General features: G+C 47.3%; 1 protein-coding gene across 1 annotated transcript in view; it reads right to left on the reverse strand.

The window, feature by feature from the left end:
* Window positions 1–6,219: 6,219 nt before the first annotated feature.
* The window catches only part of LOC142559736 (carboxypeptidase Q-like), a 44,319-nt gene continuing 37,984 nt past the window's right edge, over window positions 6,220–12,554 (reverse strand). Inside the window, exons 5-6 of the mRNA XM_075671332.1 lie at window positions 10,911–11,011; window positions 6,220–7,276 (exon numbers count right to left, since the gene is read on the reverse strand). Of these exons, the coding sequence (XP_075527447.1) occupies window positions 6,698–7,276; window positions 10,911–11,011 (680 nt within the window). The 3' untranslated portion in view covers window positions 6,220–6,697. The remainder of the gene's footprint in view (window positions 7,277–10,910; window positions 11,012–12,554) is intronic.

A 12,554-nucleotide genomic window follows, 5' to 3' on the forward strand; every position in this document is an offset into this window, starting at 1 on the left:
GGGCGTAACTAGGCTGATGATGATGATGATGATGATGATGATGATTGTTTGCCAAGTAAAAAAGAGGTGTATCTCACAGGTTTACCTGTGAGGTACACGTTATTTCAATTCTCTTTTGCGGCTTTACGCGTCTTTATGGCAAATGGTGGGCATCATTCACATTTGTGCTAGTAAAATTACCCTCCACCTCATTTGCATAGAAAAGTTACCTTGGGTTGCCCCCCCCCCCCCCCGAAAAGAAATCCTGCGTACGTGCCTGTGTGTCGCCACATTGTTTGAATGCTAATAACATTAACGTGGACAGTCATTGTGGGATAGGTTCTGTCGGAATTTTTTTTTCTAAATGTATTAGAATGTATAGCGGTTGCGTCTTTCTTTTTTTTCGTTTTTTTATGTGCATCAAACTTAAAGTTATAACAATTTACATCCCGATAACGTTATTGTAACCATGTGAGTATCCGGATTGGCAGCCTCTAGATAAGGAGTAATTCGCACAGTTATGTGTTCCAACTATAGCGCTTATGAGGCTAAAGCAGGGATTACTTCGGAGCCAGTCCTCGAAATTCCCTAGCCGAGCGAGTAAATTTTCATTGAGCAAGCTGCTGTAAGAGCTACATGAACAAATGTTTCACATTCGAAGGCTCTCTGAAAGCGAAACTAACGCGTAAGAAGAGCGCCTCTGACGTTGACTTAACCGCGCCCTGCCTTTCGTCACGTTGCCATCGTCACTATTGGTATGGCCTCGCAAGCTACTGCCTTGTGGCCGGCCCACTGTCGCCTTTGAATGTCTTCATTGTCAAGTTACCGCCACTTTTCCGTACGGAGCAGTCCGTTTCGAACTTCCAGTCTTTTCTGTGGACTGGTTCCGGAGATCGTGCGCCTAAAAATGTGGACCGATTCCGAAAATTGTGCACTCTTAAATTCTATACGCCCATCCTACTTCCCTCACGTGAGGGGCGAGGCGTAGAGTGCCGTGCTCAGTGGCTCCGCCTTCAGAGCGTCAAGGAGCGCTACATCGGGCTCGCGCAGGAGAAATTTCAGCTGCACAGAACGAGACCGGCGCTCGCTATACTTTCCTTCGCCATGCCGCGTCCCAACAAATTGCTGACCGAAGCGGGCGTTGAAGAGCGGAAGAATAAACGTGCGCAGACGTCGCATGCATGCACGCGGGAAAATTTGGAAGGTGATTCGAGCTACGTCGATCCAATGCTGTCGTTCCAGAGCAGCTCTGACAATAAATTATACCGTTCATACACCCCATTCTCACCCCCAACTCGGCCAAGAAGACATTCATCAAACCCCACTTCAACTAGCGGTTGAAGAATCCCCGGAAAACGAGCGCAACTTTCGGTTTGATGGTGATTATTCAACGGCATCGCCTCTGAAATGGAGCGGTGACAAATAGCCTGCTTGGGTCAATCAGGTCTGCCATACTTGTTTTTCATTTTAGCATTTTTGCATGCATCTTAATCTTTTTTCTATTCCTCAAAACTTCTCTTCTACCTTGTATCGCTACCTAGGCCTGTTACGGATCCGGTCGTATAAAAAAATTTCCGCGCTTTTTTTTTTCCCTAATACTGTAAATGTATTTTACTTATCTCGACTGCTCACCGGTTGATGCTTCCGTGCACTTTAAATCCAAGCGCTTCTGGAAGGTGTACGTTACCTACGGGCCTCACTGGGCGAATTCCTTCGCCTGCCGTTAGGATATGCTGACCGGTCTGGGAATTTTTGATGCAGCAGACACATGCCTCATCTCGTGGCGAATATTTGCTCCGGTATGTTTTTGTCCTTTGGCAACCAGGGGATGTATTCTGTAAGAGTCCACCTAGTGGACTGTCTATTTCGGCCGCTGCTGATTGGATGCAGCTGTACGAGAGAGGAGAAGACGAGCGTCCCTAGCCAATCAGCAGCGGCCGAAATGGACAGTCCACTAAGTGGACTCTTACAGAATACCCCCCCCCCCCCTCCCGCCCAGCTCGAGCCTAAGATAGCAAGGCACCGCCCTCGTGTTATCGTACAGATGTTCCCTTCTAATTTCTTTCTTCTCATTCGTGTAAATCTACATGGTCTTTTTTTTTCCATTCTTTGCGTCTAATTCACAGTCTCTGTTTTCTCACTATCATTTTGATGACTCCTGGCTGTCTATTTGGTTGTCTATTAACGCATGTTCTGCTTGCCCCTAGCGGTTGCCGGGCATTCTAAGGTTTAGTGGGATTAAGTAAAGTAGATGTGGTTGTTTGCATTTTTGGCAATCACTAGGTTTTAGCAATAAAGTTGAGTGAACGGGAAAGAACACTCCTTTCTGTTAATTAATTTTTTGCCAGCTGTTTTCGTGAATAGGACGTGTCCAAATCCAGGCCTCATAGAGTGATGCCCTCTAGATTTAAAATGCACAACTTAAAGGCTGCGCTTTCGCTGGTTGAACGCGACGGAAGCGGTTCTGAGAGCGGGGTCACCTATTGAAGGTAGGGTTTTCGTAACGGCCTATCTTAAATCGGGCACCGCGCGGGAAGTGGCTGTCTGCGTCCGCCCGTCGCCCAATAGCCTTTGCTCACCCTCGCTGCTTGCTCACCGATACCACAGGTCAGCTCCCGGCTTACCTGTTTCGGTTGTAGTCTTATGGCGGCTTCGGGTGGTCGTTTCGGAGTGCTCCAGAGGTAGCCATTTTGTTCGGGTGATCGAAAAAGAACGCTCCGACTAAATGTTCTTGGTTCTTTCAGATCGCTCAAATCCGACTTGAAAAGCGTAGAAATGCCCCAAGCGTCTCTGTATTTAAATATTCCGGCGGACCAGCTGGCACAGTGCCTTTGATTGCATTGTTTAAGCCAGAGATTAACCCTCCGTGCAGCCGTCCTGTGCAACATGCTTAAACACCGGCTAATTAACACTTAAGGCGGGCCGACATTACATCGAGCTGGTTGGCTGTTCAAAACTCACACGAACAGAACATAAAGAAAGAAATTCAACAAGAGGGGACACTTGGCGAAAACTGGTGACAGGAAACACGTCACGGCTAGTCTTCATCCCATCCGTTAGTTGACGCGAGCATCGAGAAAAAGACAGTGAAATGGACTTACAAACAACGTTTTATTTTTTTAATTATATCCGCTAAAGCTAAAAAGTTTTGCGTATAAATGAACTTATACCTTGTGACTCGCTTTTCTTGCGTTACCTAGCAACAAGCTAACGGCACGCCAGGCACGACAGATGCATGCGTCATGCGCCAGACACATCCAGAAGGCCACCGAAGCCAGCGAGGCCGGTTGCGCATGTGAAGTTCGCCTGTACGGCGACCCGTTTCTTCTTGGATGTAGCACGTTTGTTCGGCTCCCAGCGCATTCTTGCGTTCCTTCTGCACTTCGACACGGCACCACTGCACTATTGGACTACGGCGAGGTGAGAACTTTTGTTTGACAGTCTGCGACGCATTTCAAGCAATTCTGGCTTTTACGGAATGGAAGCGAGACTTGTGGCGCAGTTAGCGAAAAACAGCTCGGCCATCCTGGCGTAGTTAATTTGCGATACTGACTCGTACTGGAAGATGTTCGCGACGCTTTCTGCGAGCCCCAACATTATTATAACTTATTACGGTAGTTTTTCGGGCACGCTCGCCGCACCCGCCTTTGTGACGCAGTTAACGAAAATCACCTCCACCGTGTGACGCAGTTTCGCAGTACTGAATCTTACCGGGACAAGTTTTGGCGCTTTCTCTGACCCACAACCTTATTGTAACTAATTTCGTTACTTTTTGGGGCACTTTTTATGCACAGTGGCTGCGCCCGGCGTTGTTACGCGGTTAGCGAAAAGCAGCTCGGCAATTAGTTTCGCGTGTACAGTGCCGTCCACTGCTGTGTAGAGCGCGCGAACGGTCGGATGGGATGGGATGGGATGGGATGGGATGGGATTGGACGGACGGACGGACGGACGCGTTCCTAAATGTTCCATAGACAACGCCTAGTCCGCACAAGAACGCGTTCTTATATTCCTTATTTCCGGTATTAAATGTTCGTGAAAGAAGAAAATGCGGGCAAGACAGATGACGGTTATTGTTTTGGGACCAGATATATACGACCCAAAGGGTGCAAACTTCTTTAAGAGGGTACTGTATGGGCACTTAACGTAGGGGAGATGGGGCTCCCAGTCAATAGTAAAAATTCTTACAAATGCCAAGTAAATCTAGTATACATTGTAAAATAATTTACACCCCTTAAAGTGAATAGGGATGTAAATGTCTATAACTCACATCCTTTACCCAAAAATGGTGAAAGGGTGTGAGTTATAGACAGATTTACACCATTTTTCGCTTTTAACATGGAAGTGGTACGCAGATGGGTCTGCGGTGCCTTGTGGTCGTATCAATGCGGAGTGGTATCTACCCAATAATCTTTTTCTGAGTTCTTCGTTTCAGGTCTGTACACCTGATGATGATGTTATAAGTGAAGTCTCATTCTACACTCTAAGAAAAGTTTACACCCTTTCGAGTGCCCCTTCTGCCGCACAACGATAATCGTCATCTGCCTCAAGCGTTTCCTTTCTTGAAAACGCCGCGCCCGCTACTTCCCTGTCGGGTATGCTATCATGCTGATAACGCGCATGCCGTTCGTTACTGGATAGTACCGGGCTTGCAGCGTTGAAGAAAGGAAACGCATCGAGGCAGATGACGATTATCGTTGTGTGGCAGAAGGGTCACTCCAAAGGCTGTAAACTTTTCTTGGAGTGTATTTGTGTTCGTGTATCAAATGCACTCGCTCTTAATTACTGCATAGCCGCATCTCGGTATGGTTAGTGCCCCTGCAAGACTGTGTCTCTTGAAACATTCGTTACTCTATGTATTGGACGCAACTATACAGTGGCGAAGAGCGGTATCTGCGGTGATACTACACGTTTCAGCGCCAACAGTCAGAAAACGCGCACGCACGCACGCACGCACGCACGCACGCACGCACACACACACACACACACACACACACACACACACACACACACACACACACACACACACACACACACACACACACACACACACACACACACACACACACACACACACACACACAAAGTAAACTAAAAATATCTACCGAAAAACAGCGGCGACACGTTGTATTGGAAAATATATTCACTGAAATAAAGCTAATTTTCCGTGTGGAAATAAGAACTTTAAAAAGCACGCCGAATATTGATGAAATGACAGCTAAACACTTCCTTCAAATGGTTTTTTGTTTGTTCGCTCCTTAAAGGGCTTAGTTTTGCAACAAAATTGCATTTTTTGGGGGGGAGGGGGGGGGGGGGTCCGTCATGCACCGCTAAATTAAAGGCTTGTTTGTCCGGTCATCAGCTGCGCGCAGGTGTCTCAGTTCATGTCTCAGCCCGCTTCTACAATGTCGAAGTGTGCACATGACGGTGTGATATTTTTTCTATTGGACAAATCAGGCAAGCAAAGTTGGTGGACGCAAATATTTTCTATATCGATGCGCGCATCTAGTGGCTAGAGTGCGCTGGTGTCGTCATCGTTTCTCGTCCCTTGTGTATCGCGCTATATTCTTCGTCAGTGCGGAATAACCACTCGCCCAGTATATTGTACTTCTAAGAAACATGTAGAGCGCAGACAAAACAGCAGAAAAACAAAAACGGAGCGCGTATTTCTTTTTTTTTTTTTTCAGCGCAGGGTGGGGCGCTACTTTGGGCTCTACCAATGAGCCCCGAAGAAAAGAAAAACGAAAAGCCTCGCATGAGTTCAATAACTTGTATACATTCTTTTCCAGGCTCCTAATATCCGAAGTCACACAGCAAGGAGTGCGGAAGAGGCAGCAGGGCGGTATTTGTATGAGGGCCTGACACCTTGAACTCCTTGAGGCCTCGCGGCAATGGCGGGCGATGCGCGGTGTGAGGCAAGTACAAAGGGATGGGCATAATGAAAGCCTACAAGTACTCGTGTGCGTGTTTCTCATCTTTTCTAAACTGACTGGCAGTGGTCGCTGCATGCGGCGTTCGCCTTCGCTATCGTCGCAATACTATGTGCGTATTTTATTTCTGAAGCCTCAAAAAGTCCGCTTCGCGTTGCATTCGCGGTCGCATCGCATTCACGCAAGCACGGGGTGTGAAAAAGACTCTCTGGGTAATGGTATAAATTCGGGCTAGTATTACACGGGATCTCCAACTCTCCGTTCTTGGCGTCGTGTGGGAAACTGCAACAGAAATATCCCATGAGCATAGAGGTACCAGGAGAAGTGCCCGCCTATACAAACCGGGCGCTTTGTATACTTTATTTTTCTCACATTCAAACGTTCAAATGGAAGGCAAGAACGTAAGCCTTATTATCTGATATGAAAACGCACACAAAGCAGGGAGGGAAATAGGGAAGAAGCATGCTGGCAACTGGTCACCGAGAGGGGCTCAAAGCCTGCCAACTCTTTAGAAGGAGGGGATAGAAAAAGGAAGTTGAAGATAGAAGGGAAGCAAAAAAGAAACAGCATTCGCACAGAGGATACAGAAACGCAGTTGCAGACCTACGCGCAAAGGATGCAACCAGCGAGTGTCAGTGACAGCTGCCAGTCTACGCTATAAGCCTGTTCCCTCCGCCGACAGGAGCTGATATCCGCTGTACATTGCTGCGTTCATCCTCGCAAAGTGTTTCCGTGCCACGGCAAGTGTCAGAGATGGCGCACGCATCGAGTCTTTCCCGGCGGTGCGGGGATCAATGTCCTCGGGGCAGCATGTCTCGCAGGTCAGCCACCGCGTAAGCCACGGCCGTCAAAAAGGCCGCGCACAGGTCCAGGTCGCGGCTGCTCACGGCGCTCACGGTGTCGGCGCGCGTGTGGTGGTAGTGGAAGTACCGCTCGTTACGCGTCAGGAGCACGGAAACCGGCACGCCAAGCTCTTCCAGCTTGCTGACGTCGGAGCCGCGGCCGCGGCTGGGCTCGAGCCGCGTAGCGCCCACGGGCGCGGTCAGGGTCAGCAGCCGGCGCAGGATGCAAGCGGTCGTGTTGTCGCCGCCGCTCGTGGTGAGCCCGACGGGCGCAAACGTGCCGATGTCCGACTCGAGCGCCAGCGACACGGCGTCCATCTCGTCCCGGTGCCGGCGAACGAACTCGGTGGCCCCATGCATGCCGACCTCCTCCGCCGTCCACAGCACCAGGCGCAGCGTGCGCCGCGGTCGCAGCTGCATGCGGCGCAGCTGCGCCATCGCTGCCATGCAGATGAACACGCCACCCGCGTCGTCCACCACGCCCTGGCCCACGTCCCAGCTGTCCGTGTGCGCGCCCACGATCACGTACTGCACGAGCATACCACATCCGTCTATCTGGCATATAGTAATGAGAGCCAACAAAGGCAGCCAGTCTGTTATCGGTTTTACGTGCAAAAAACTGCCCACAAATAGGGTGTGCGAGTCGCATGGCCTACGTTTTATTCGACCTTCTAGAAAATAGTTTGTCGCTTACCGCTGTTTTGTTTTTGGTTAAACCTATAAGCATATACTAGCGTTTCCTGCAGGCAACAAAACAAAATTATTTTTTTTACTGAGTTTTTTGTTTCAGTGCGGAGTTTCTGGCTAAAAGACTTGGGCCATAAATGGATTGTATGGATCAGGCGTAATTTGTTGGATTAGAGCAGAGACAGAGGACAATGAAGAAGCTTGGTGCGCGATTCTTTTACTTCCGTAAAGCACGATTACAGGCAATAGACCGACCCGGCTGCAGTGGCCACGCAGTTGATGTAAACGAAATGCAGTGCGCACCTCTTTGCTGCATCCGACCAGACCTGTCTGTACAAGTTTTGCACGAAACCATAGGTAGCGTGGGGTGAAGCTCGCTTCCGGTGTTCTGCCTGCTAGCTGTTGCCCCCCACATCTAGACAACCTACATTACTAAAGTTTCCTCAAAGTATATATTTTTTCATTGAATATCTTCTTTTTTTCTTCGTGCATTTTGCATATTTCAATAAAAAAATATACGTTTCCTTCGAATATTTTTATGCTTCGTCCTTAAAGGGTTACACTTTACAACAAAATTGCATTCTCTGGGTCCGCATGCACCGTTCAATAGAGCACTTGGCATCGCTGCTCGACAGGTTCGTCCGGCCATTTAGCTGCGCACAGGCGGAAAAACCGGTTCACGTATCTCTAGCAGCTGGCTTCTCCAATGACGAGGCGTGTGCACTGCGGTGATGTTTCGTCTTTATGAACAAATCAGACAAGCAAACACAGTGTTTTTCTAGATATGCGAACATTTGACCTTGTGATTCAATTTCAGCGAAAAGCAAGCACTCATAAGCGCGAAATCTAAATAAAGACCCAGACCGCTTTGTATACTTATGTACGCTAACAAGAAAATAATTGTGCTCTTCTGGGTTATTGTCTCCCAAGGATAATGGTCATCAATCTTGTGTACTCTTCGTTTAACGCTATGCGCTTGCTGCTTTTCTGCCAGGAACACTATGCAACGCTGATACGCGCGTGCAGTTCGTGCCCGATAAATATTGGTAGCGTATCGCTAAAGAAAGGAAATGCACGCGAGGTAGACAACGTTTATGGTTTGGGGACACTATAAGCCACAAATGGCGCAAACTTTTCTTAGAGTGAATACGGAGCGCGTCAGTGGGGTCGTTCTTGTCGTATCTGGAGTTATAAGACGCCAGAAGAGCACTGAGCTAAATAACCCAGGTGCACTAACTTTAACCGGTCCCATTCAGATTACCTATGCGATAACTGCTCACTGCCAGTGAACTACCACTAAATAATGTACAATACATGCGTATTTTGCGGGTACAGGGGCCCCTGTCAGGCACTGTGCATGCGCCTTTTGCCCCTGCAGCTTTCTTGAAATTGTACTCAGGATGAAATAATTCATTCATTCATTCATCTACTTGAAAGCTGATGACCCTCTATAGTGCGTGTTAGTATGAACTAATGCAAAGCATTCTTGTCGAATGTAGACCCGTTTTTCCCGCTGGTATTTGACCCTTTTCGTGGGCCGATCTGGGAGGCAAGCAATGAAGCATAACACAGCATCTCAAACAGTGACCTATGAGTGCATTTGTAGCGTACAGCTTTTCCAAAACGCCCAGATAGCGCTCAATGTGACCTTCAGACCCAGTTTAGCGCTGATGAAACTATGTGCAATCACTTATATCGCTTGACACATCCGCTGTCGGACTCGAGGCATAGCTTATCTGGGTTCTTCCACAAGTGCGCATTGACGTCAGAAATGACACACATTGGGCTTGATATACCCCAGTGAATCCACTAGTGAAACCACCAGTGATATCGCTGGGCAAGACACGGTCGAAACCACAATCAGTGAACCAATGAACATTGAGCAATTATGTCAAACGATGTGCATTTCTAACAATGTAAGCATGTAAAATTGTGCACGATCATAATCTCTAGCAATGCTATTTGTCATAAACATGTAATCTTCATAACATGCAGTATACGTTTCGCTTCAGAATATTACCATTCTTCGTGAGTGCACTTCTACTACCAAACAACAACGATTCGCACTACGTGCGCTCAACTGGAGTTGCGACTGCCAAATTTTTTTGAAGATTTTCGAAGACATAATACCGGTACACACGGCGTGGCTGTGTTAACTTCGAAATTAGTTGGCATTGAAATAGAAAGCGAGAAGTGTGCAGCTTCTACGCCCGGAAATGAGAGTGCTAATAGATCCGTCAGCGATGCACGCTTAGTCGCCGTTATCTCGCAGCGATCATTCTGGCTTGCCGACAGGCAGACCACGCCCTCAAGAGAGTCGAAACGCAAAACCATCTGCCTCGTCGCGCCAGTGAAGTCTCGGGAAAGCTTCAAGGGTGTAACGATTCGAGCTCTTGTACAGCCGATAAAAGAAGCCACGCGTTGTACTAAACAAACAAGCCAGCGCATTTCCGAACGAAGCAGCTGAAACACACATTAAATATTATAACTTGGGATGCATTTTTTGAGGCTGGAAACGAGATGAAGAGCACTTCACTTTATCTCAATTATTAGTTGTACTACCGTAGCCTTGCATGCAGACCTCAATAATCACACAAGGTAAACACGATCAATAATGAACTATCATAATGCAGAAAAAGATAACTGCCTATTTTTATAGCATAGTGTTTGTTGATTTCTTTTTTCAATGCTGAAGACTGTTTTTTTAAGTTACAGGGGTCGAATTCAAAGCTTTTTGATCGTCATCAGCTTAGCCATTGTTTGGTTGGCATCTTGTCTTTCGAATAGTTCTAGCAAAATGACTTTTTGTGGAATACGGTTCAAGAACAACACATGTGCTTATCACACAATAGTTCGGGCTTCCCTGCGACAGCACACACCTTGGCCGGCCTCATGACCTTGTATACAAGCCGCAGAGGCGCCGAGATAAGTGGAGTGTTTTCTTCTTATGGTACCAAATGAATTAAAAGGATTCTTTTTTTAATGTTTGGTCTCGTTTTCGAATGTTTGTGTGCAAGGTGGAGCGAAGGGACAACCTGTCGCGCTTAAAGTAACGATGAACTGAGCCGACTTCGAAGACATTTCAGCCGTTTGTCGTCATTTAGCTAGGCATCAGGACTCTCTTTTTCTCTCGACCATTGGTTTCGGTAGCAAGGTAGTTCAGGCAAAACTAGGGAAAAAAAATCTCCGTTTCCTATTTGACTGTACTGAACTAGTTGCACTGTGCCCTGTGAAGTCGCTGTTCAATGGCCACTCCGCCACGGACAAGCGCACTGGCGGCTAGTGAACGTTTGCCGTGAATGCTTCCCTGGTAATAAATGTATCCAAGTATACAAATGCTGAATATTCTTATGAAGAGAGGGTAAGATGCACGAAAAAAAAAGATGTAAAGCATGTGCTACTCAAAACAAGAAAATAAGATTAAGCGAACGTCGCCAGCGTCTGCTACCGCGACTCCCTTTCGCTCGCATTTTACCTGCTCCGGAAAGACTGAGCCCGTGATGTCGGCAACAATGTTTCTGGAGACGCCCTGCGTGTGGTTGTTGCTCATCTCCAGGTGCACGACAACGTTGGAACCTGCACGTAGAGAAGGCCGCCAGTCATGGATAGTTTGGCCCTTCAAGTGATAGGCAATAATTTTCCAGCTGCCATTTAATGAAATGAACGGCAGCTGTCTAAACGTTAAAAAAGAAAAAAAATCACACCCGTCTCTTTCACGAAGGTTTAAGTATCCTCGAGGTGTTGTTCTTGCAGCGCCGATCGAAGCAGAGGAACGCATGAACCAGACGCCTGTGTACACAGGTCATCAGCTTATAATGTACATTGCAGACCAGTGTACAGTGTAGTTTTCGCTGTAAAGCTGCTATTAAGTTAATTGAAAAGAATACCAATTCACGGTCTCGCGGAACTCCCTGCATGATACGGCGAATACTCAGACCTTCAATTGTCTGAATAAAGATGTCTGAGCTACTTAAAAATTGAGAAATTCACTTCAGGAATCGGCCGCACTAAAGTTAAATCTAACACTAACGAGCACATGGGTGTGATTTGCGGTGCCTGGTGCCCCGCTGACATTGAGAAAGACTGTTACACTCTAAAAATTTTAACACCCTTAAGGGTGTAAATGACTTGTCCCATGGGTGACACCCTTTTTGGGTGTATTGCTACACCCCAAGCAAAGGGATGCAAATTAACACCCCACAGAAGAAGGGGTGTTAATATGACGTCACCTCGCCCATGGGTGTAAAACAAACAACACCCTTTCTATATGGGGTGTAATACATACACCACCCTTTCAATATGGGTGTAGCATGGACAGCACCCTTCCAAAAGGGTGCTATCCCTGCAAGTATTTTTGCGTTCACTACAGCCATGTAGTTAATGGGCAGACTAGCTGTTGTGAATGCTGCCTAGCCTTAGCTATGGTACTACCTTGTTCAGCATGAGCCAGAATCTGAGGCGTCGTCATATTGCGCTTCTGGTCCGTCATGTGGTAGCATAACGTGCGACCCTTTCAGGCAAACAATTTAAGGTTTCGCCATTGCAGCAAGGTACACACGCCATGCTTTTCGTAATCTTCCTCTGCAGTGATAGTACACTGCCGGCAGGATGCAGAGCGCAATAACAATGCGCGCTGCACTAAGGATACAGGATCTCCCGCACCTTGGTGCACCAGTACTTATAACCCCGTGGAAACAGCACACAGCCAAAAGCACGGTTACATGCATTTCACAAATAATTAAAAACCTCCACTTTTCTTGGTCAAAAATTTTCGCAACACCAGCTCGACCAGAAGGGAAAGACACCACAGCTCGTTGTTGTAGCTCATATTGAATGCAATAGAGCGCAAGCAATGCATGGATTGGCGACGGTAACAAGTGCAGTACTACAGAAGCATACGCTTGCCTGTCAAGCAGTTTTTTGCCGTTTTAAGCACACATTTTATACCTCTATTCATAAAAGTTGTCAATTATTTCCACGGGATGCTTCTACTAGTACTTTCACACATATGACAAAGGTAGCACTGAAAGCCAAAGAACAAAGTGCTTCCACGTCGAATAATGTTTCAGCATTTACGAACAAAACAGCATGCGTAGGTGTGCATGCTGTTCAATATATA

The sequence above is a fragment of the Dermacentor variabilis genome, chromosome 1, assembly GCF_050947875.1.
Source record: "Dermacentor variabilis isolate Ectoservices chromosome 1, ASM5094787v1, whole genome shotgun sequence".
Classification (NCBI taxonomy): domain Eukaryota; kingdom Metazoa; phylum Arthropoda; class Arachnida; order Ixodida; family Ixodidae; genus Dermacentor; species Dermacentor variabilis.